Here is a 20,946-nt window from a genome sequence, read left to right on the forward strand (position 1 = left end):
ATTTATTGTTCGGTGAGGCAAGTGGACACTGGGGACCAAATATCACTAGGTTCACTTAGGAATGGTCTTTACCAACCAAACCTGCCGTTTCATTTCAGCACCTGAGATTATATCCATCTACAAGCTGTGGGCCAAATCTGCCCCGAAGGCCCAAGGGATGTTAAGGACAGCCCCAGTGGAAGGACTGCTGCCCTGAGACACTGCAGATGGCTAACAGTGGAGAAAGTCTCTCCACTATGCATGCTCTGCAAATAAGCCTCCTGACTTCCAGTGCAAATTCCAGTGAAGGGAGCTGGAGACTCAGTGGAGTTGAAAACCTGACCTGTTCAGAGAACTTTCAAGGAGGCATCTCCATGTTTGTAACAAGCATGTGTCTCTGAGTTAAATGAAAACAGGCTGAACTGATGACACCTCCTCCGTGCTACTAAAGACTCAGAGAACAATGGCAAGCAGGAATGGAAAGAGCCTGGTGCTGGCCAATTAAAGAAGGGATTGTGCAAAGGCCAGGAAGGGTCACATACAGAGAAAGTCAGCTTAGCCATGGCCAAAGTTCAAACCTAGACCCCCAAGTGACATTTCAGGAAGTTCTCCCCACTCCCCATTCTTGGATAATTGCAAAATAAGTAGGTCTCTGGAAAAATGAGTTGTACAGGCTTCCTGAAATGAAAGGCCTGGGGGACAACTGCAATAACGAAAATGGCAACAATAACAGTATAAGCTATTTGTCTAATATTCAGCAGATATTTATGAACACCTGCTGCATGGAAGGCTTTATATCAGGTACTTTATAAATAGTATCTCTAATTTCCACAGCAAAATTTAAGATAGATATTATGTCCATATTACAAACGGGTAAATTAAGGCTTAGAGAGGTAAAGTGACTTAAGGTCATACAGCTAGTAGGTGACAGAACTAGGATTGAAACCAGGTCTGCATAACTAGAGCTATGCCCTTTCCACGATAACAGACTGTTATACCTGTGCTTTTTAATGAGAAAATTATAGCTAAAGCCATTTGAATTAAACTAATAAACTGAAAAGTAAAAAGAAAAAAAAATTAAAAGATAACTTAAAAAACACCCCCTGCAGTGCACTATTCCAAAATCTGTGGGTTTGTGTCAAAACATTATCTATGAAGTATTATGACAGAGATTATGTAGCATATTAGTTATGGGAAACTAACTGGAAACTAGTTAATTAATTCAAGTCAACAATGAGGATTAAAATAATAAAAGTAAAATACAGGTTAAATTTCATGCCATGAGATACCAAATTCTATACCAAATGGCTAAAAGGGAGTCCCAGGAAATGTTCAGTAATGGAAGTCCACATGGTGATGGAGTCACAGAATAAGGATCGGCACAGTGAGGGAGAAAGGACAGGGACCACAGAGTCAGACACTTAATAGTTATGTGATCTTAGGCCACTTCACTTAATAGCTCAGAACCTCAATTTTTTAACCTGTAAATGGGAATTGTAATACCTACTTCAGAACTGCTGTGAAGAATAAATGTTATATATGTGAAGTGCCTAGCATTCCATAAATGGTATTTTAATAGAAAATTATTATTACTCTCTCACCTGTTCGTTTATATTCCTATTTTTCTCAATCACCTATAGAAGACACACAGAAACATTCTCTCGTGACTCAAGACAGAAAGTCCAAGACTGCCATTTTTCAATTTTTCAGGCTCTATAATACAGTTGAGACTAACCCTTCAGAAATGCAACATGGAGAGAGGAATTCCTTGTGAAGAGGAAAGAAGAAAATATCTGCCTTTACAAATGCAACAGATTGTAAATAGTGAGCCTACTCAATTCCAAAACCAACTACTCCCCAGGCTGTCCTTTGAGATTCTGTCTTGCTCCATCGCCCATGAAATGCTGGGACCAGAGGAGGTCAGAAACATTCCTAGAAACCACTGGCATGAAACAGCTGCAACCCGCCCCCACCCCCAACAGTTCTTCCTGCCCCTGCGATGGCTTGTCCTTGAGGCCTGGCAGCCACTCAAAGGAAGGAGAGGCCCTTCCTCCCCAGTAGCTGGTGACCCACCCAGGCTACTCCCCAGATACCTGTCAGATGTCATTACAGACTGAAACGGTGAGATCAAGCTGCTTAGGAAAAGGGACAGAGACAAAGGCAAAGTTGCTTCGCTATGCGGCAATGACTGGGGCAGGTTTAAAGCTCATTTCTTCATCTTTTCCAGACACTCTTCCTTACACAAATTTCTGGAAAAAGGTTTCTTTCCTTCCTATGCTCCATTAAAATGAGCAAAAACCTCTACCAGTTCCTTCTTTCCTCCCTTTCTTTCAACACTCATGGCCTAGTGGAAAGAACATAGGCTTGGAAGTCAGCCCTGGGTTTAAAAGCCCCGATCTCACTTATTAACCACACGACCTTGGATGGGCAAGAATCTTTTTCTCTCTAAGCCTCAACTATGAAATGAGAATGCTAATATCTATTTGTAGAGTTGTTTTGAACACTAGAGATGCATACTTGGCATAAATTAGGAACTTAGTATATAACAGATCTATTATTAGTTATTGGCAGTAATATTGCTTTCAATGTGATCATCATGAAAAAACCCCCCTATATGTTCATTTTCTTTAAGAGGGAAAATACCAAGTTAATTACCACTGAATACCAACACTGTACCTGGTTCTACTGAAGCTGAAAGACAACACTTCTTAAACATTCAGACCCCACAACACGGGGGAAACAGCCCCTGGGTAATCAATAGCTGGTCAAAGGGGATCCATCTGAGAATTCTGATGAAGGTGGTGACAAGGGTTTGACCTAGAGAACTGCAGTAACTGAAATATGGAAAAGAACTCCTTATCTGATGCCTTATCTGACAGATGAGGAAATTGAGACCCACGAAGTTAAAGGTTTTGATTAAGATCACTGAGGTCATTGGCAAAACTATGACTTGGGGATCGAAATCTCCCAATTTGTAATTCAGAGGCTTTTCCACCCTGGCACACTACAGACCACATAGCATGTACATAGAAGAGTTCAAGGAAACGATCTGGCCAGGAACTCTGCTAGACAGTCTCTATCCCTGTCCTTGAGGGCGTACAGTCCAGTGGCGGAGACAGGAAAACAGGTTGTTCCAACGTGTTTTGTGACTAAGTACTGCAAAGTGTACAAGCTGCTTGGGGCAAAAAAAGAAAACCTTAGCTAAGGGGGGTTACCCTGGTAAACAGGGGAAAGGCGGTGAAGGTTCGGGGGTGGCAGGATGGGCTTCAGTGAAGGGGCAGACACAGCAGTGCTAGGGGGGCAAAGCATGAGGCAAGGAGCCCCACAGGGGCTGAGGAGGCAGGGGTCAGCCATCCCATTCCAAGCCCAGCATCTGCCATTCAGGAGACGATAGCGATGGGATGACAGCCAGGAAGAGAGGAGCCTGGGAGCATTTGGGATCCATTTCTCATGGAATCCCAGAGAAAGAAAGAAATACATCTCCCTGGCCTGTCTTGAGGTCTCAGAGTACTTGGAGGTGGGGAAGGTGCGGATGACAGAAGACAATCCCATTTGGCTCTCTCTTACTGTTAATAATGGAAAGGTTTCTCAGTGATTGCTAATATTCTGCCGCCACTTACCACGCTGAGATGAACAGATACTCCTGGGTCAGGGATAGGAAGTTTGTGCAGAGTTTCAAGAAGCTCATTCCACTGACTCTCCTGAAAGAAATAAAAGGCCTAAGTAACAAAGGCAGGGCTGAGCCCTTAGTCAGAGACCTGCAGGGAGGTCTGGGCACACAACAGAAGTAGGTTTGATATTCAAGTAGGGTTGGACAAAAGACACTGCTTAGGCTCCATAAAAGAGCCAAACAGATCCGCCCACACCAAGTTTGACATTTTCTACTTAGTGAGACACCTACCATGACCGCCTTTTATGGATCATATACCATAAGCTCTCAGCAAATCTATCCTCTCAACTCCATAGCAACAACTTTTAAATGCAAACAACCCCAGCTTACAGGGCGGGGGTGGTAGGGAGAAATAACGATGACGCTATAGATCTTGTCTTCATCATCATTACCCTCAATTAATTTTATTGAGTGTTCACTGGATACACAGCAGCCTCCAATTATGGAAAGTTAAAAATGAACTACTACAACAGCATGGAATACAGGATGGTGGCTGTGCATTTTAATTAGTGAAACTGAGCCACAAAATGAAATGCAAAGCAGTACAAATTCTTCGACTGAAAACAGGTTCACCTTTAAAATGCTCAAAAGAACACTGTTTACGGAATTATCCAAAAGCTGTTTCTCCCACCCTGTGGAATTCTCTGTGTTGATAAAACAGTAATAAACTTACATTTGTACCCATTTGGTAGGTGTTTGAGCCTCACAACTACCTCACTTTACAGGTTGAAAACTAAGGCTCCGAAGGGTAAAGGAACTTGACTCAAATCATCCAGCTGGTAAGTTGCACAGCCAGGAGCTAATCACAGGTTTTCTGTGTTCAAACCCGGAGCCCTCTCCCCTGTTCCACAGCTGTCTTTGTTAGTGAATTTAAAGGAGAGGGAAAAGAGCATGGGCCCAAAGTAAAATCCTGTTTCAATCTGAATTCATAAGTTACTCAAATTTCTCAGGGGGTAGAAATGAACGTGTGCAGGTACACAAGTTTAATTTTGCTCTGAAACAATCTCAAATTTACAGAATAATCACACGACAGTACAAAAAAACTTTATTTCCATTTGAGAGTTACCCACATTATGTCCCAACATACATAAATAAAAAGGACATTCTCCTACATAACAACAATTAATCATCAAAATCAGGAAATTAACACTGAAACAACATTATCATCTAATCCTCAGATCCCACCAAGTGTTGCCAACTGTGCCAATAATGTCCTTGGATAGCAAAATTATCCAGTTCAGAATCACATGTTGCCTTCAAATGCTGTGACTCTCTAGTTTTCATCAGTCAGGAACAGTTCCTAAGTCTTTCCTGGATTTGTATGAACCTGACAGTGAGACCAACCATTTTGTAAAATAACACTCACTTGTTTGATGTTTTCTATTATTTAGATTTCAATTCATCCCATTTCTGATGATGTTCACTTTAATCATTTGATTAATTCACCTGAGGTCTCTATTGTGCGATCACTCATTTTCCCTAAAGTGAATCAGCTATACATCTACATATATCCCCTCTTTTTTGGATTTCCCTCCCATTTAGGTCACCACAGAGCATTGAGTAGAGTTCCCTGTGCATAGGTTCTCATTAGTTATCTATTTTATACACAGCAGTGTATATACGTCAATCCCAATCTCTCAATTCATCCCACCATCCCTTCCCCCGCTGGTATCCATTTGTTTGTTCTCTACATCTGTGTATCTATATTTGCTTTACAAATAAGTTCATCTGTACCATTTTTCTAGAGTCCACATATAAGTGATATTATATAATATTTGTTTTTTTATTTCTGACTTACTTCACTCTGTATGAGTCTCTAGGTCCATCCACGTCTCTGCAAATGGCATGATTTCATTCCTTTTTATAGCTAATATTCCACTGTATAAATGTGCCACATCTTCTTTATCCATTCCTCTGTCGATGAACATTTAGGCTGCTTCCATGTCCTGGGTATTGTAAATAGTGCTGCAATGAACACGGGGGTGCATGTATCTATTTTCAGTTTTTTAAGGAACCTCCATACTGTTCTCCATAGTGGCTGTACCAATTTACATTCCCAACAACACTGTAGGAGAGTCCCCTTTTCTCCAAACCCTCTCCAGCATTTACCGTTTGTAGATTTTTTGATGATGGCCATTCTGAATGGTGTGAGGTGATACCTCATTGTAGTATGTATGTATGTATGTATTTATTTATAGCTGTGTTGGATCTTCGTTGTGGTGCGCGGGCTTCTCGCGGTGGCTTCTCTTGTTGCGGAGCATGGGCTCTAGGCGCGCGGGCTTCAGCAGCTGTGGCTCAAAGGCTCTAGAAGGCAGGCTCAGTAGTTGTGGTGCACGGGCTTAGTTGCTCTGTGGCATGTGGGATCTTCTCGGACCAGGGCTCGAACCCATGTCTCCTGCATTGGCAGGGGGATTCTTAACCACTGCGCCATCAGGGAAGCCCCCTCATTGTAGTTTTGACTTGCATTTCTCTAATAATTAGTGATGTCGAGAATCTTTTCATGTGTTTGTTGGCCATCTCTATATCTTCTTTGGAGAAATGTCTATTTAGTTAGGTCTTCTGCCTATTTTTTGATTGGGTTGTTTGTTTTTTTGATATTGAGCGGCATGAGCTGTTTGTAAATTTTGGAGATTAATCCCTGTCAGCTGATTCGTTGGCAAATATCTTCTTCTATTCTGAGGGTTGTCTTTTAGTCTTGTTCATAGTTTTGTGTGCTGTGTAAAAGCTTTTAAGTTTAATTAGGTCCCATTTGTTTATTTTTGTTTTTATTTTCATTACTCTAGGAGGTGGGTCGAGAAAGATCTTGCTGCGATTTATGTCAGTGTTCTGCCTATGTTTTCCTCTAAAAGTTTTATAGTTTCTGGCCTTACATTTAGGTCTTTAATCCATTTGGGGTTTATTTTTGTGTATGGAGTTAGGGAACGTTCTAATTACATTCTTTTACATGTAGCTGTCCAGTTTTCCCAGCACCACTTACTGAAGAGGCTGCCTTTGCTCCATTTTTTATTCTGGCCTCCTTTGTCATAGATTAGGTGACCATAAGTATGTGAGTTTATCTCTGGACTTTCTATCCTGTTCCATTGATCTATACTTCTGTTTTTGTGCCAGTTCCATACTGTCTTGATTACTGTAGCTTTGTAGTATAAAGTCGGGGAGCCTGATTCCTCCAGCTCCATTTTTCTTTCTCAAGATTGCTTTAGCTATTCAGGGTCTTTTGTGTTTCCATACAAATTGTAAAATTTTTTGTTCTAATTCTGTAAAAAATGGTCTTGGTAATTTGATAGGGATGGTACTGAATCTGTAGATTGCTTTGGGTAGTATAGTCATTTTCACAATATTGATCGTTCCAATCCAAGAACATGGTATATCTCTCCATCTGTTGGTATCATCTTTAATTTCTTTCACAGTGTCTTATACTTTTCTGCATACAGGTCTTTTGTCTCCCTAGGTAGGTTTATTCCTAGATATTTTATTCTTTTTGTTGCAGTGGAAAATGGGAGTGTTTCCTTAATTTCTCTTTCAGATTTTTCATCATTAGTGGATAGGAATGCAAGAGATTTCTGTGCATTAATTTTGTATCCTGCAACTTTACCTAATTCATTGACCAGCTCTAGTAATTTTCTGGTGGCATGTTGAGGATTCTCTGTGTACAGTATCATGTCATCTGCAAACAGTGACAGTTTTACTTCTTCTTTTCCAATTTGTAATCATTTTATTTCTTTTTCTTCCCTGATTGCCATGGCTAGGACTTCCAAAACTATATTGAATAAGAGTGGCAAGAGTGGACATCCTTGTCTTGTTCCTGATCTAAGAGGAAATGCTTTCAGTTTTTCACCACTGAGAATGATGTTTGCTATGGGTTTGTCATATACGGCCTTTATTATGCTGAGGTAGGTTCTCTTTATGCCCACTTTCTGGAGAGTTTTTATCATAAATGGGTGTTGAATTTTGGCAAAAAAATTTTCTGTATCTATTGAGATGATCATATGGTTTTTATTCTTCACTTTGTAATACGATGTATCACACTGACTGATTTGTGTATATTAAAGAATCCTTGCATCCCTTGGATAAATCCCACTTGATCATGGTGCATGATCCTTTTAATGTGTTATTGGATTCTGTTTGCTAGTATTGTGTTGAGGATTTTTGCCTCTATGTTCACCAGAACATTATGGTCTGTGATTTTTTTTGTGTGTGTGTGATATCTTTGTCTGGTTTTGGTATCAGGGTGATGGTGGCCTCATAGAATGAGCTTGGGAGTGTTCCTCCCTCTGCAATTGTTTGAAAGAGTTTGAGAAGGAAAGGTGTCAGCTCTTTAAATGTTTGATAGAATTCACCAGTGAAGCCATATGGTCCTGGACTTTTGTTTGTTGGAAGATTTTTTAATCACAGTTTCAATTTCATTACTTGTGATTGGTCTGTTCATATTTTCTATTTTGTCCTGGTTCAGTCTTGGAAAGTTGTACCTTTTTAAAAATTTGTCTATTTCTTCCAGGTTATCCATTTCATTGGCGTAGAGTTGCTTGTAGTACTCTCTTATGATACTTTGTATTTCTGTGGTGTCAGTTGTAACTTCTCCTTTTTCACTTCTAATTTTACTGATTTGAGTCCTCTCCCTTTTTTGCTTGATGAGTCTAACGGTTTATCAATTTTGTTTATCTTCTCAAAGAACAGCTTTTAGTTTCATTGATCTTTGCTACGGCTTTCTTTGTTTCTATTTCATTTATTTCTGTTCTGATCTTATGATTTCTTTCCTTCTACTACCTTTGGGTTTTGTTTGTTCTTCTTTCTCTAGTTGCTTTAGGTGTAAGGTTAGGTTGTTTGAGATGTTTCTTGTTTCTTGAGGTGGTATTGTATTGCTATAAACTTCTGTCTTAGAACTGCTTTTCCTGCATCCCATAGGTTTTGGGTCATCATGTTTTCACTGTCATTTGTTTCTTTATTTCCTCTTTGATTTCAACAGTGATCCACTGGTTATTTAGTAGCATGTTGTTTAGCATCCATGTGTTTGTATTTTTTACAGTTTTTCTTTTTCCTGTAACTGATTTCTAATCTCACAGTATTCTGGTCAGAAAACATGCTTGATACAATTTCAATTTTCTTAAATTTACTGAGGCTTGATTTGTGACCCAAGATGTGATCGATCCTGGAGAATGTCCCATGTGCACTCGAGAAGAATGTATATTCTGTTGCTTTTGGATGGAATGTGCTATAAATATCAAGTAAGTCTACCTTAATTGGTCTACTGTGTCATTTAAGGCTTGTGCTTCCTTATTAATTTTCTGTCTGGATGATCTGTCCATTAGTGTTAAGTGGGGTGTAGAAGTCCCCCACTATTACTGAGTTACTGTCGATTTCACCTTTTATGACTGTTAGCATCTGCCTTATGTATTGAGGTGTTCCTATGTTGGGTGCATTAATATTTACAATTGTTATATCTTCTTGGATTGATCCCTTGATCACTGCGGAGTGTCCTTCCTCGTCTCTTGTAACAGTCTTTATTTTAAAGTCTATTTTGTCAGATATGAGTATTGCTACTCCAGCTTTCTTTTGATTTCCATGTGCAAGGAATATCTTTTTCCAACCCCTCACTTTGTCTGTATATGTCCCTAGGTCTGAAGTGGGTCTCTTGTAGACAGCATATATACACATCTTGTATTTTTTATCCATTCAGCCAGTCTGTGTCTCTCGGTTGGAGCATTTAATCCATTTACATAATTATCAATATGTACGTTCCTGTTGCCATTTTCTTAATTGTTTTGGGTTTGTTTTTGTAGGTCTTTTTCTTCTCTTTTGTTTCCTGCCTAGAGAAGTTCCTTTAGCATTTGATGTAAAGCTGGTTTGGTGGTGCTGAATTCTCATAGCTTTTGCTTGTCTGTAAACCTTTTCATTTCTCTGTCGAATCTGAATGAGAACCTTGCTGGGTAGAGTCATCTTGGTTGTAGGTTTTTCCCTTTCATCACTTTAAATATATCCTGCCACTCCCTTCTGGCCTGCAGAGTTTCTGCTGAAAAATCAGCTGATAACCTTATGGGGATTCCCTTGTACATTATTTTTTGCTTTTCCCTTGTTGCTTTTAGTTTTTCTTTGTATTTAATTTTCGTTAGTTTGAATAATATGTGTCTTGGCGTGTTTCTACTTGGGTTTATCCTGTTTGGGACTCTCTGTGCTTCCTGGATTTGGGTGACTATTTCCCTTCCCATGTTAGGGAAGTTTTCAACTATAATCTCTTCAAATATTTTCTCAGACCCTCTCTCTTTCTCTTCTTCTTCAGGGACACGTATAATTTGAATGTTCGTTTGTTTAATGTTGTCTCAGAGGTCTCTGAGACTGTCCTCATTTCTTTTCATTCTTTTTTCTTTATTCTGCTCCATGGCAGTTATTTTCACTATTCTATCTTCCAGTTCACTTACCCATTCTTCTGCCTCAGTTATTCTGCTACTGATTCCTTGTAGTCTGTTTTTCATTTCAGTTATTGTGCTGTTCATCACTGTTTGTTTGTTCTTTAGTTTTTCTAGGTACTTGTTAAGTATTTCTTGTATCATCTCGATCTCTGCCTCCATTCTATTTCTGAGATCTTGGATCATCTTTACTATCATCACTCTGAATTCTTTTTCAGATAGATTGCCTATTTCCTCTTCATTTATTTGGTCCTGTGGGTTTTTACCTTGCTCCTTCGTCTGAAACATATTTCTCTGTCGTCTCATTTTGTCTAACTTACTATGTTTGTGGTCTGCTTTCTACAGGCTGCAGGGTCTTAGCTCTTCTTGTTTCTTTTGTCTGCCCTCTGGTGGGTGAAGCTGGTCCAGGGGCTTGTGTAGGCTTCCTCGAGGGAGGGACTGGTTCCTGAGCTCTAGTGGGTGGAGCTGAGTCTTGTCCCTATGATAGGCAGGGCTGTGTCAGGGGGTATTTTTTGGGGTGTCTGTGAGCTTAGTACGACCTTAAGCAGGCTGTCTGCTGATGGGTGGGGCTGTGTTCCTGTCTTGGTGGTTGTTCGGCCTGAGGCATCCAGCAGTGGAGCATGCAGGCAGTTGTGAGATCTTAGATCTTGGTGGAGACCTCGTGAGAGCTCACCCCAATTAATAGTCCCTGGGGCTGGGAATTTTCTGGCAGTCCTGGACTTGGCGCTCCCACCCTAGGGGCTCAGGCCTGACCCCTGGCAGGGAAACTAAGACCCTGCAAGTTGCATGGCATGGCCCCCCCCCAAAAAAAAGGAAAGAAAAAAAGCAAAAGAAGAGAAACAAACAAAACCCAAGACAAATGATAAAAACAAAACCAAACAAAAACAAGCAAAAAAAAAAAAAAAGGCCAAAAACCCCCCAAAACAAGAAAACAAACAGCTGAACCCCAAAATGAAAACAATGAAAAAAAAACTAATAAAAACAGAAAACAAAGAAAAACAAAACCAAAGAAACACAAAACAAAAGAGTAAAATAAAGATAGAAAAATAAAAAATATATTTTAAAACGTTTTTCTTAGAGAACATATAAAAATAAAAACAGGGAGAGACCTTCAAGATGGCAGAGGTGTAAGAGTGGAGATCACCTTCCTCCCCACATATACAACAGAAATACATCTACACATGGAACAACTCCTATGAAACACCTACTGAACGCTGGCAGAACACCTCAGACTTCCCAAAAGGCAAGAAACTCTCCACGTATCTGGGTAGGGCAAAAGAAAAAAGAAAAAACAGAGACAGAAGAATAGAGACAGGACCTGCAACTCTGGCAGGGAGCTGTGAAGGAGGAAAAGTTTCCATACACTGGGAAGCCCCTTCACTGGCAGAGACAGGTGGTGGGCAGGGGGGAAGCTTCAGAGCCACAGGGGAGAGTGCAGCAATAGGTGTGCACAGGGCAAAGTGGAGAAATTCCTGCACAGAGGATTGGTGCTGACCAGCACTCATCAGCCAGACAGGCTTGTCTGTTCACTGGCCAGGGCGGGCGGGGGCTGGGAGCTGAGGCTCTGGCTTCAAAGATCAGATCCCAGGGAGAGGACTGGGGTTGGCTACATGAACACAGCCTGAAGGGGGCTAGTGTGCCACAGCTAGCTCAGAGGGAGTCCAGGAAAAAGTCTGGAACTCCCTAAGAGGCAAGAGACCATTGTTTTGGGGTGGGCTAGGAGAGGGGATACAAAGCACCGCCTAAATGAGCTCCAGAGATGGGTGCGAGCTGCGGCTATCAGCGCAGACACCAGAGACAGGCATGAAACGCTAAGGCTAGTGCTGCAGCCACCAAGAAGCCTGTGTGCAAGCACAGGTCTCTATCCACACCTCCCGCCTGGAAGCCTGTGCTCCCTGCCACTGCCAGGGTCCCATGATCCGGGGACAAGTTCCCCGGGAGAACACACAGCATGCCTCAGGCTGTTGCAACATCACATCGGCCTCTGCTGCCGCACGCTCACCCCGCGTTCCATACCCCTCCCTCCCTCTGGCCTGAGTGAGCCAGAGCCCCCTAATCGGCTGCTACTTTAACCATCACCTGTCTGAGCAAAGAACAGATATGCCCTCAGGTGACCTACATGCAGAGATGGGGCCAAATCCAAAACTGAACCCCAGAAGCTGTGTGAACAAAGAAGAGAAAGGGAAATTTCTCCCAGAAGCCTCAGGAGCATCGGATTAAATCTCCACAATCAACTTGATGTACCCTGCATCTCTGGAATACCTGAATAGACAAAGAATCATCCCCAAATTGAGGTGGTGGATATTGGGAGCAAATGTAGACTTGGGGTTTGCTTTCTGCATCTAATTTATTTCTGGTGTTATGTTTATCTTAGTTTAGTATTTAGAGTTTATTATCATTGGTAGATTTGTTTATTGATTTGGTTGCTCTCTTCCTTTTTTTTTATATATATATTTTTTTCCTTTTTCTCTTTTTGTAAGTATATGTATGCTTCTTTGTGTGATTTTGTCTGTATCGCTTTGCTTTTAACATTTGTCCTAGGGTTTTTTTTCTGTTGTTTTTTTTTTTTAGTATAGTTTTTAGCGCTTGTTATCATTGGTGGATTTACTTTTTGATTTGGTTGCTCTCTTCTTTCTGTTTTCTCTTTTCTTTTTTTATTACTTTTTAATTTATTACTTTTTAATAATTTTTTTAATTTTAATAACTTTATTTTAATTTTTTCTTTCTTTCTTTCTCCCTTTTCTTCGGAGCCATGTGGCTGACAGGGTCTTGATGCTCCAGCCAGGTGTCAGGCCTGTGCCTCTGAGCTGGGAGAGCCGAGTTCAGGACATTGGTCCACCAGAGACCTCCCGGCTCCACATAATATCAAATGGCGAAAGCTCTCCCAGAGATCTCCATCTCAACGCTAAGACCCAGCTCCACTCAAAAACCAGCAAGCTACAGTGCTGGACACCCTATGCCAAACAACTAGCAAGATAGGAACACAACCTCACCTATTAGCAGAGAGACTGTCTAAAATCATAATAAGGTCACAGACACCCCCAGAACACACCACCGGACACGGTCCTGCCCACCAGAAAGACAAGATCCAGCCTCATCCACCAGAACACAGGCACCAGTCCCCTGCACCAGGAAGCCTACACAACCCACTGAACCAATCTTAGCCACTGGGGGCAGACACCAAAAACAACAGGAACTATGAACCTGCAGCCTGCTAAAAGGAGACCCCAAACACAGTAAGTTAAGCAAAATGAGAAGAGACAGAAACACACAGCAGATGAAGAAGCAAGGTAAAAACCCAGACCAAAGAAATGAAGAGGAAATAGGCAGTCTACCTGAAAAAGAATTTAGAGTAATGATAGTAAAAATGCTCCAAAATCTTGGAAACAGAATGGAGAAAATAGATGAAACGTTTAACAAGGACCTAGAAGAACTAAAGAGCAAACAAACAATGATGAATAACATAATAAATGAAATTTAAAATTCTCTAGAAGGAATCAATAGCAGAATAACTGAGTCAGAATGGATAAGTGACCTGGAAGATAAAATAGTGGAAATAAGTACTGCAGAGCAGAATAAAGAAAAAACAATGAAAAGAACTGAGGACAATCTCAGAGACCTCTAGGACAATATTAAATGCACCAACATTCAAATTATAAGGGTCCCAGAAGAAGAAGAGAAAAAGAAAGGGACTGATAAAATATTTCAACAGATTATAGTTCAAAACTTCCCTAATATGGAAAAGGAAATAGTCAGTCAAGTCCAGGAAGTGCAGCGTCCCATACAGGATAAATCCAAGGAGAAACAGACCAAAACAGATATTAATCAAACTATCAAAAATTAAATTCAAAGAAAAAATATTAAAAGTAGCAAGGGAAAAACAACAAGTAACATACAAGGGAATCCCCATAAGGTTAAAAGCTGATCTTTCAGGAGAAACTCTGCAAGCCAGAAGGGAGTAGCAGGACATATTTAAAGTGATGAAAGAGAAAAACCTACAACCAAGATGACTCTACCCAGCAAGGATCTCATTCAGATTCAACGGATAAATCAAAACCTTTACAGACCTACAATAACAAACCCAAAACAATTAAGAAAATGGTAATAGGAACATACATATCGATAACTACGTTAAATGTAAATGGATTAAAGGCTCCAACCAAGAGCCACAGACTGGCTGAATGGATCAAAAACAAGACCCGTATATATGCTGTCTACAAGAGACCCACTGCAGACCTAGGGACACACACAGACTGAAAGTGAGGGGATGGAAAAAGATATTCCATGCACACGGAAATCAAAAGAAAGCTGGAGTAGCAATTCTCATATCAGACAATATAGGTTTTAAAATAAAGACTATCACAAGAGACAAAGAAGGACACTACATATTGATCAAGGGATCAATCCAAGAAGAAGATATAACAATTGTAAATATTTATGCACCGAACGTAGGAGCACCTCAATACATAAGGCAAATGTTAACAGCCATAAAAGGGGAAACTGATAGTAACACAATCATTGTAGGGGACTTTAACACCCCATTTTCACCAATGGACAGATCATGCAAAATGAAAATAAATAAGGAAACACAAGCTTTAAATGATGCATTAAACAAGATGGACTTAATTGATATTTATAGGACCTTCCATCCAAAAGCAACAGAATACACTTTCTTCTCAAGTGCTCATGGAACATTCTCCAGGATAGATCATATCTTGGGTCACAAATCAAGCCTTGGTAAATTTAAGAAAATTGAAATCGTATCAAGTATCTTTTCCGACCACAATGCTATGAGAGTAGACATCAACTACAGGAAAAAAGAAATCTGTAAAAAATACAAATACATGGAGGCTAAACAATACACTACTAAATAACCAAGAGATCACTGAAGAAATCAAAGAGGAAATCAAAAAATACCTAGAAACAAATGACAGTGGAAACATGATGACCCAAAACCTATGGGATGCAGCAAAAGCAGTTCTAAGAAGGAAGTTTATAGCAATATAATCCTACCTCAAGAAACAAGAAACCTCTCAAATAAACAACCTAACCTTAAACCTAAAGCAATCAGAGAAAGAAGAAAAAACCCCAAAGTTAGTAGAAGGAAAGAGATCATAAAAATCAGATCAGAAATAAATGAAAAAGAAATGAAGGAAACAATAGCAAAGATCAATAAAACTAAAAGATGGTTCTTTGAGAAGATAAACAAAATTGATAAACCATTAGCCAGACTCATCAAGAAAAAAAGGGAGAAGACTCAAATCAATAGAATTAGAAATGAAGAAGGAAAAGTAACAACTGACACTGCAGAAATACAAAGGATCATGAGCGATTACTACACGCAACTATATGCCAATAAAATGGGGAACGTGGAAGAAATGGACAAATTCTTAGAAAAGCACAACCTTCTGAGACTGAACCAGTAAGAAATAGAAAATGTGAACAGACCAATCACAAGCACTGAAATTGAGACTGTGATTAAAAATCTTCCAACAAACAAAAGCCCAGGACCAGATGGCTTCACAGGCGAATTCTATCAAACCTTTAGAGAAGAGCTAACACCCATTCTTCTCAAACTCTTCCAAAATATAGTAGAGGGAGGAGCACTCCCAAACTCATTCTACGAGGCCACCATCACCCTGATACCAAAACCAGGCAAAGATGTCACAAAGAAAGAAAACTACAGGCCAATACCACTGATAAACATAGATGCAAAAATCCTCAACAAAATACTAGCAAACAGAATCCAAGAGCACATTAAAAGGATCATATACCGTGATCAAGTGGAGTTTATCCCAGGAATGAAAGGATTCTTCAATATATGCAAATCAAGCAATGTGATAAACCATATTAACAAATTGAAGGAGAAAAACCATATGATCATCTCAATAGATGGAGAAAAAGCTTTCGACAAAATTCAACACCAATTTATGATAAAAACCCTCCAGAAAGTAGGCACAGAGGGAACTCATCTCAACATAATAAAGGCCATATATGACAAACCCACAGCCAACATCGTCCTCAACGGTGAAAAACTGAAACCATTTCCTCAGAAACAAGACAAGGTTGTCCACTCTCACCATATTATTCAACATAGTTTTAGAAGTTTTTGCCACAGCAATCAGAGAAGAAAAACAAATAAAAGGAATCCAAATCGGAAAAGAAGGTAAAGCTATCACTGTTTGCAGATGACATGATACTATACATAGAGAATCCTAAAGATGCCACCAGAAAACTACTAGAGCTAATCAATGAATTTGGTAAAGTAACAGGATACAAAATTAATGCACAGAAATCTCTGGCATTCTTATACACTAATGATGAAAAATCTGAAAGAGAAATTAAGGAAACAATTCCATTTACCACTGCAACAAAAAGAATAAAATACCAGGAATAAACCTACCTAAGGAGACAAAAGAACTGTATGCAGAAAACTGTAAGACACTAATGAAAGAAATTAAAGATAATACAAACAGATGGAGAGATACACCATGTTCTTGGATTGCAAGAATCAACATTGCGAAAATGACTCTACTACCCAAAGCAATCTACAGATTCAATGCAATCCCTATCAAACTACCAATGGCATTTTTCACAGAACTAGAACAAAAAATTTCACAATTTGTATGGAAACACAAAAGACCCCGAATAGCCAAAGCAGTCTTGAGAAAGAAAAATGGAGCTGGAGGAATCAGGCTCCCTGACTTCAGACTATACTACAAAGCTACAGTAATCAAGACAGTATGGTACTGGCACAAAAACAGAAATATAGATCAATGGAACAGGATAGAAAGCCCAGAAATAAAACCACGCACATATGGTCACCTTATTTTTGATAAAGGAGGCAAAAATATACCATGGAGAAAAGACAGCCTCTTCAGTAAGTGGTGCTGGGAAAACTGGACAGCTACATGTAAAAGAATGAAATCAGAACACTCCGTAACACCATACACAAAGATAAACTCAAAATGGATTAAAGACCTAAATGTAAAGCCAGACACTATAAAACTCTTGGAGGAAAACATAGGCAGAACACGCTATGACATAAATCACAGCAAGATCTTTTTTGACCCACCTCCTAGAGAAATGGAAATAAAAACAAAAATAAACAAATGGGACCTAATGAAACTTAAAAGCTTTTTGCACAGCACAGGAAACCATAAACAAGACGAAAAGACAGCCCTCAGAATGGGAGAAAATATTTGCAAATGAAGCAACTGACAAAGGATTAATCTCCAAATTTACAAGCAGCTCATGCAGCTCAATATCAAAAAAAACAAACAACCTAATCCAAAAATGGGCAGAAGACCTAAATAGACATTTTTCCAAAGAAGACATACAGATTGCCAACAAACACATGAAAGGATGCTCAACATCACTAATCATTAGAGAAATGCAAATCAAAACTACAATGAGGTATCACCTCACACCAGTCAGAATGGCCATCAACAAAAAATCTACAAACAATAAATGCTGGAGAGGGTGTGGAGAAAAGGGAACCCTCCTGCACTGTTGGTGGGAATGTACACTGATACTGCCACTATGGAGAACAATATGGAGGTTCCTTAAAAAACTACAAATAGAACTACCATATGACCCATCAATCCCACTACTGGGCATATACCCTGAGAAAACCATAATTCAAAAAGAGTCATGTACCACAATGTTCACTGCAGCTCTATTTACAACAGCCAGGACATGGAAGCAACCTAACTGTCCACCGACAGATGAATGGATTTGGCACATATATACAGTGGAATATTACTCAGCCATAAAAAGAAACAAAATTGAGTTATCTGTAGTGAGGTGGATGGACCTAGTGTCTGTCAGACAGGGTGAAGTAAGTCAAAAAGAGAAAAACAAATACCGTATGCTAACACATATAAATGGAATCTAAAAAAAAAAAAAAGTTCTGACTAATCTAGGGGCAGGACAAGAATAAAGATGCAGACCTACTAGAGAATGGACTTGAGGACACGGGGAGGGGGAAGGGTAAGCTGGGATAAAGTGAGAGAGTGGCATGGACATATATACACTACCAAATGTAAAATAGATAGCTAGTGGGAAGCAGCCGCATAGCACAGGGAGATCAGCTAGGTGCTTTGCGACCACCTGGAGGTGTGGGATAGGGAGGGTGAGAGGGAGACACAAGAGGGAGGAGATATGGGGATATAAGTATAGCTGATACACTTTGTTATAAAGCAGAAACTAACACACCACTGTAAAGCAGTTATACTCCAATAAAGATGTTAAAAAGATAAAAATAAAAATAAATAAAATAACAGAACAAAATGAAACCAAAACCACATATTTTCCTGGGGCCTCCGCGGTCAGTGTCTTTGCCCCCACAGTGAGCCACAGCACCCCGCGCCTCTCCAGGAGGCCCTCCAATACCTTTAGGCAGGTCTCTGGGCCCGCTTTGGGCACAGTGGGGGCAGCTGAGACTCTGACCTGGTCCAACTCCCGCGTGTACTTGCCCCCAAAGTCCACAGCTGCTAAAGCTACACCAGTCTTAGTTGTGGGAGCACTCGTTGTCCCTTCAGATATTCCACAGACGCAGGGTATACCAAGCCGATCGTGGGGATTTAATCTGCAGCTTGCGCACTTGCAGAGAGAGATTTCTGTTTCTCTGCCTTCGCTGCACAGCCCCTGGGAGTCAGCTTTGGTTTTGGTCCCACCTGTGCCTCTGCATGTGGGCTACCCTGAGGCATCTGGCCCTCGCCCAGGTGAGGGGGGGAAAAAGCGGCGGCTGACTGAGGCACACTTGCTTGGCTCAGGCCGCGGAGGGATAAGGCGGCCACAAGTGGGGTGCACGCGCTTCCTCCAATGGGATCCTCTTCTAGTGCCTGCAGGGGCGGCACTGGCAGGAAGTTGCAACAGACTGGGGCGTGCTTGCTCCGGTGGGAGTCCCTCCCAGTTCTTGCAGAGGCAGGGGCTGCCGTGTGGCGAGAGAGTCCGAAGATGGCGGCGCCGCCCATCGTGTGCCACTCAACAATGGCGCCTCGCTTCCAAGGCAGCCCACTCTTCCTCCAGAAGTGCTCCTGGCCGCGGAGCCCCTCACTGCCACTCCCTCAGGTTGTCTCCACACAGCTGAGCTCCTCACTCCAGTCCCTTCCGCCTGTCTCCACGCAGCCAATAGCCGTTCTCACCCTGGGTCCGCTCTCCCAACCCCACGCTTCAGCACTCAGCCCCTGCCTGCCTTGGCCGATTCCTGTCTCAGGCTGGGGCGCCCAGGGCTGATTCCCGAGGAGGCTTTGGTGGGGGCAGCGCTCAGGATCCCGGAGCCTGCGCAGGCAGAGGAGGCCTTGGCTTGAAGCAAGGGCAATCCTGCTCAGATGAGTGACCCTCCCAGTGCCTGTGGAGGCAGGGGCCGGTGGGTGGGGAAGGGGGTTGCCCTGGCCGCCCCGCCCCTTGTGCACCACTCAACAATGGCGCCTTGCTTCTACGGTGGCCTGGGCTTCCGCAAACTTGCCCGGTTGTGGAGTTCCTTACTCTCGTCCCTTCAGGCTGTCTCTTCACAGACCACAGCTGTTCCCTCCGTGGGTCCGCTCTCCAAACCCCACTTTCCAGCACCCAGCACCCCTCCATACCAGGAGACACACGACTCAGGCTGGGGTGCGCAGCGCTGCAGCACAGACCACGCAGGCACATCTTACTCTCTCCTGCCTTCCACAGACCGGTTGCTGCATTCCCCTCCGATGCCCTGAAGCTCCTTCTCTGTCCCAGCTGATTTACCTCCCTGAGGGGGTCTCTCTGAGTGCAGGAACCTCTCCTCACCTTCAGCTCCCCACCAGGGGTGCTGGTCCCTTTCTGTTCCCTCTTTTCTTTTTTTCTTTCTTTGGTCCTACCCGGTTGCGTGGGGATTTTTCTGGTCCTTTTAGGTGTCCGAAGTCTTCCACTAGTGTTCAGCAGGTGCTCTGTGAGAACTGCTCCATTTGTAGATGTATTCTTGATGTCCTTATGAGGAGAGGTGAATCTACGTCCTCCTCTTGCGCTATCTTGATTCCTCCCCTCTCTCCAACATGTTTTGAGCACCACATTACTTTTGGCACAAAAAGATATTACAGACTCATACTTTTCCCTGCCTCAGCTCTGGAACTAGACATTTCTTCAGGGAGTCCTGGCTCCTTTTAGTAGGAAATGAATTTAGAAACCAAGATTTGGGCACTTTGGTGTGCTCATTGCTACTTGTGTATAGTTGACCCCAGACCCTTTCCGTGGATAGAGACAGGGAATATATCACTCACACACACACACACACACACACACACACACACACACCTACAATACACAGTTACATCTCTGTTTTCTATATCACATATGTTGAAAGCCATGGGTTCATACCCATGGCTCTAATTCTAATCCAACATGGGAATCATTCTAGTTTCCTCCCTTTACATATTTGTAACAATAATCTAACAAAAGTGAAAAATCCTGCCCCTGTTTTCTTAATATATTTACTTGCTTGTATGTAAGCAATCTTTTTTCACTGCCCCTACCTCCCTCTCCATCTAGATGCCCTCCTTGCCCTGCTCGAACATTGACAGCCAATGCTAGGCCACCAATGTCTGCCTCCCTCCCTCAGACCTCCCACCAATAAAAAATGCCCTCCTCACCCCAGGCTCCAACACCCTAGTGCTGGGCCACTGCTGCTGTCCTCTTTCCCACAGGGCTCCTCTAGATCCCACTGAAGTTCTGATATCTGGTGCCCAGATGATGCCAAGCCACTGACACCACTGTTCCACAAAAATAAATGCCTCACTCCTCAGCCTCCAACACCCTCAGCCAGGTTGCTCTCTGGCTTAGATGCCCTCCTCACCCTCTGCCATCCCTTCCACAGGGATGCCATCATTGCCCTACTCAGGGCCTGATAACCCTGTTGTGTCAGTGAATTAA

General features: G+C 41.8%; 1 protein-coding gene across 10 annotated transcripts in view; it reads right to left on the reverse strand.

Moving 5' to 3' along the window:
* Positions 1-20,946, reverse strand: part of DENND1A (DENN domain containing 1A) — a 540,810-nt gene that overhangs the window by 257,497 nt on the left and 262,367 nt on the right. For 8 of the 10 annotated variants that reach the window (XM_073806585.1, XM_073806590.1, XM_033858572.2 and 5 more), the window contains one exon: positions 3,600-3,680. The exons of the other annotated variants lie outside the window; for them this stretch is intronic. In XM_073806585.1, the coding sequence (XP_073662686.1) occupies positions 3,600-3,680 (81 nt within the window). The remainder of the gene's footprint in view (positions 1-3,599; positions 3,681-20,946) is intronic. 10 annotated transcript variants of the gene reach the window in all.

This window comes from Tursiops truncatus, chromosome 6, assembly GCF_011762595.2.
Source record: "Tursiops truncatus isolate mTurTru1 chromosome 6, mTurTru1.mat.Y, whole genome shotgun sequence".
Lineage (NCBI taxonomy): Eukaryota > Metazoa > Chordata > Mammalia > Artiodactyla > Delphinidae > Tursiops > Tursiops truncatus.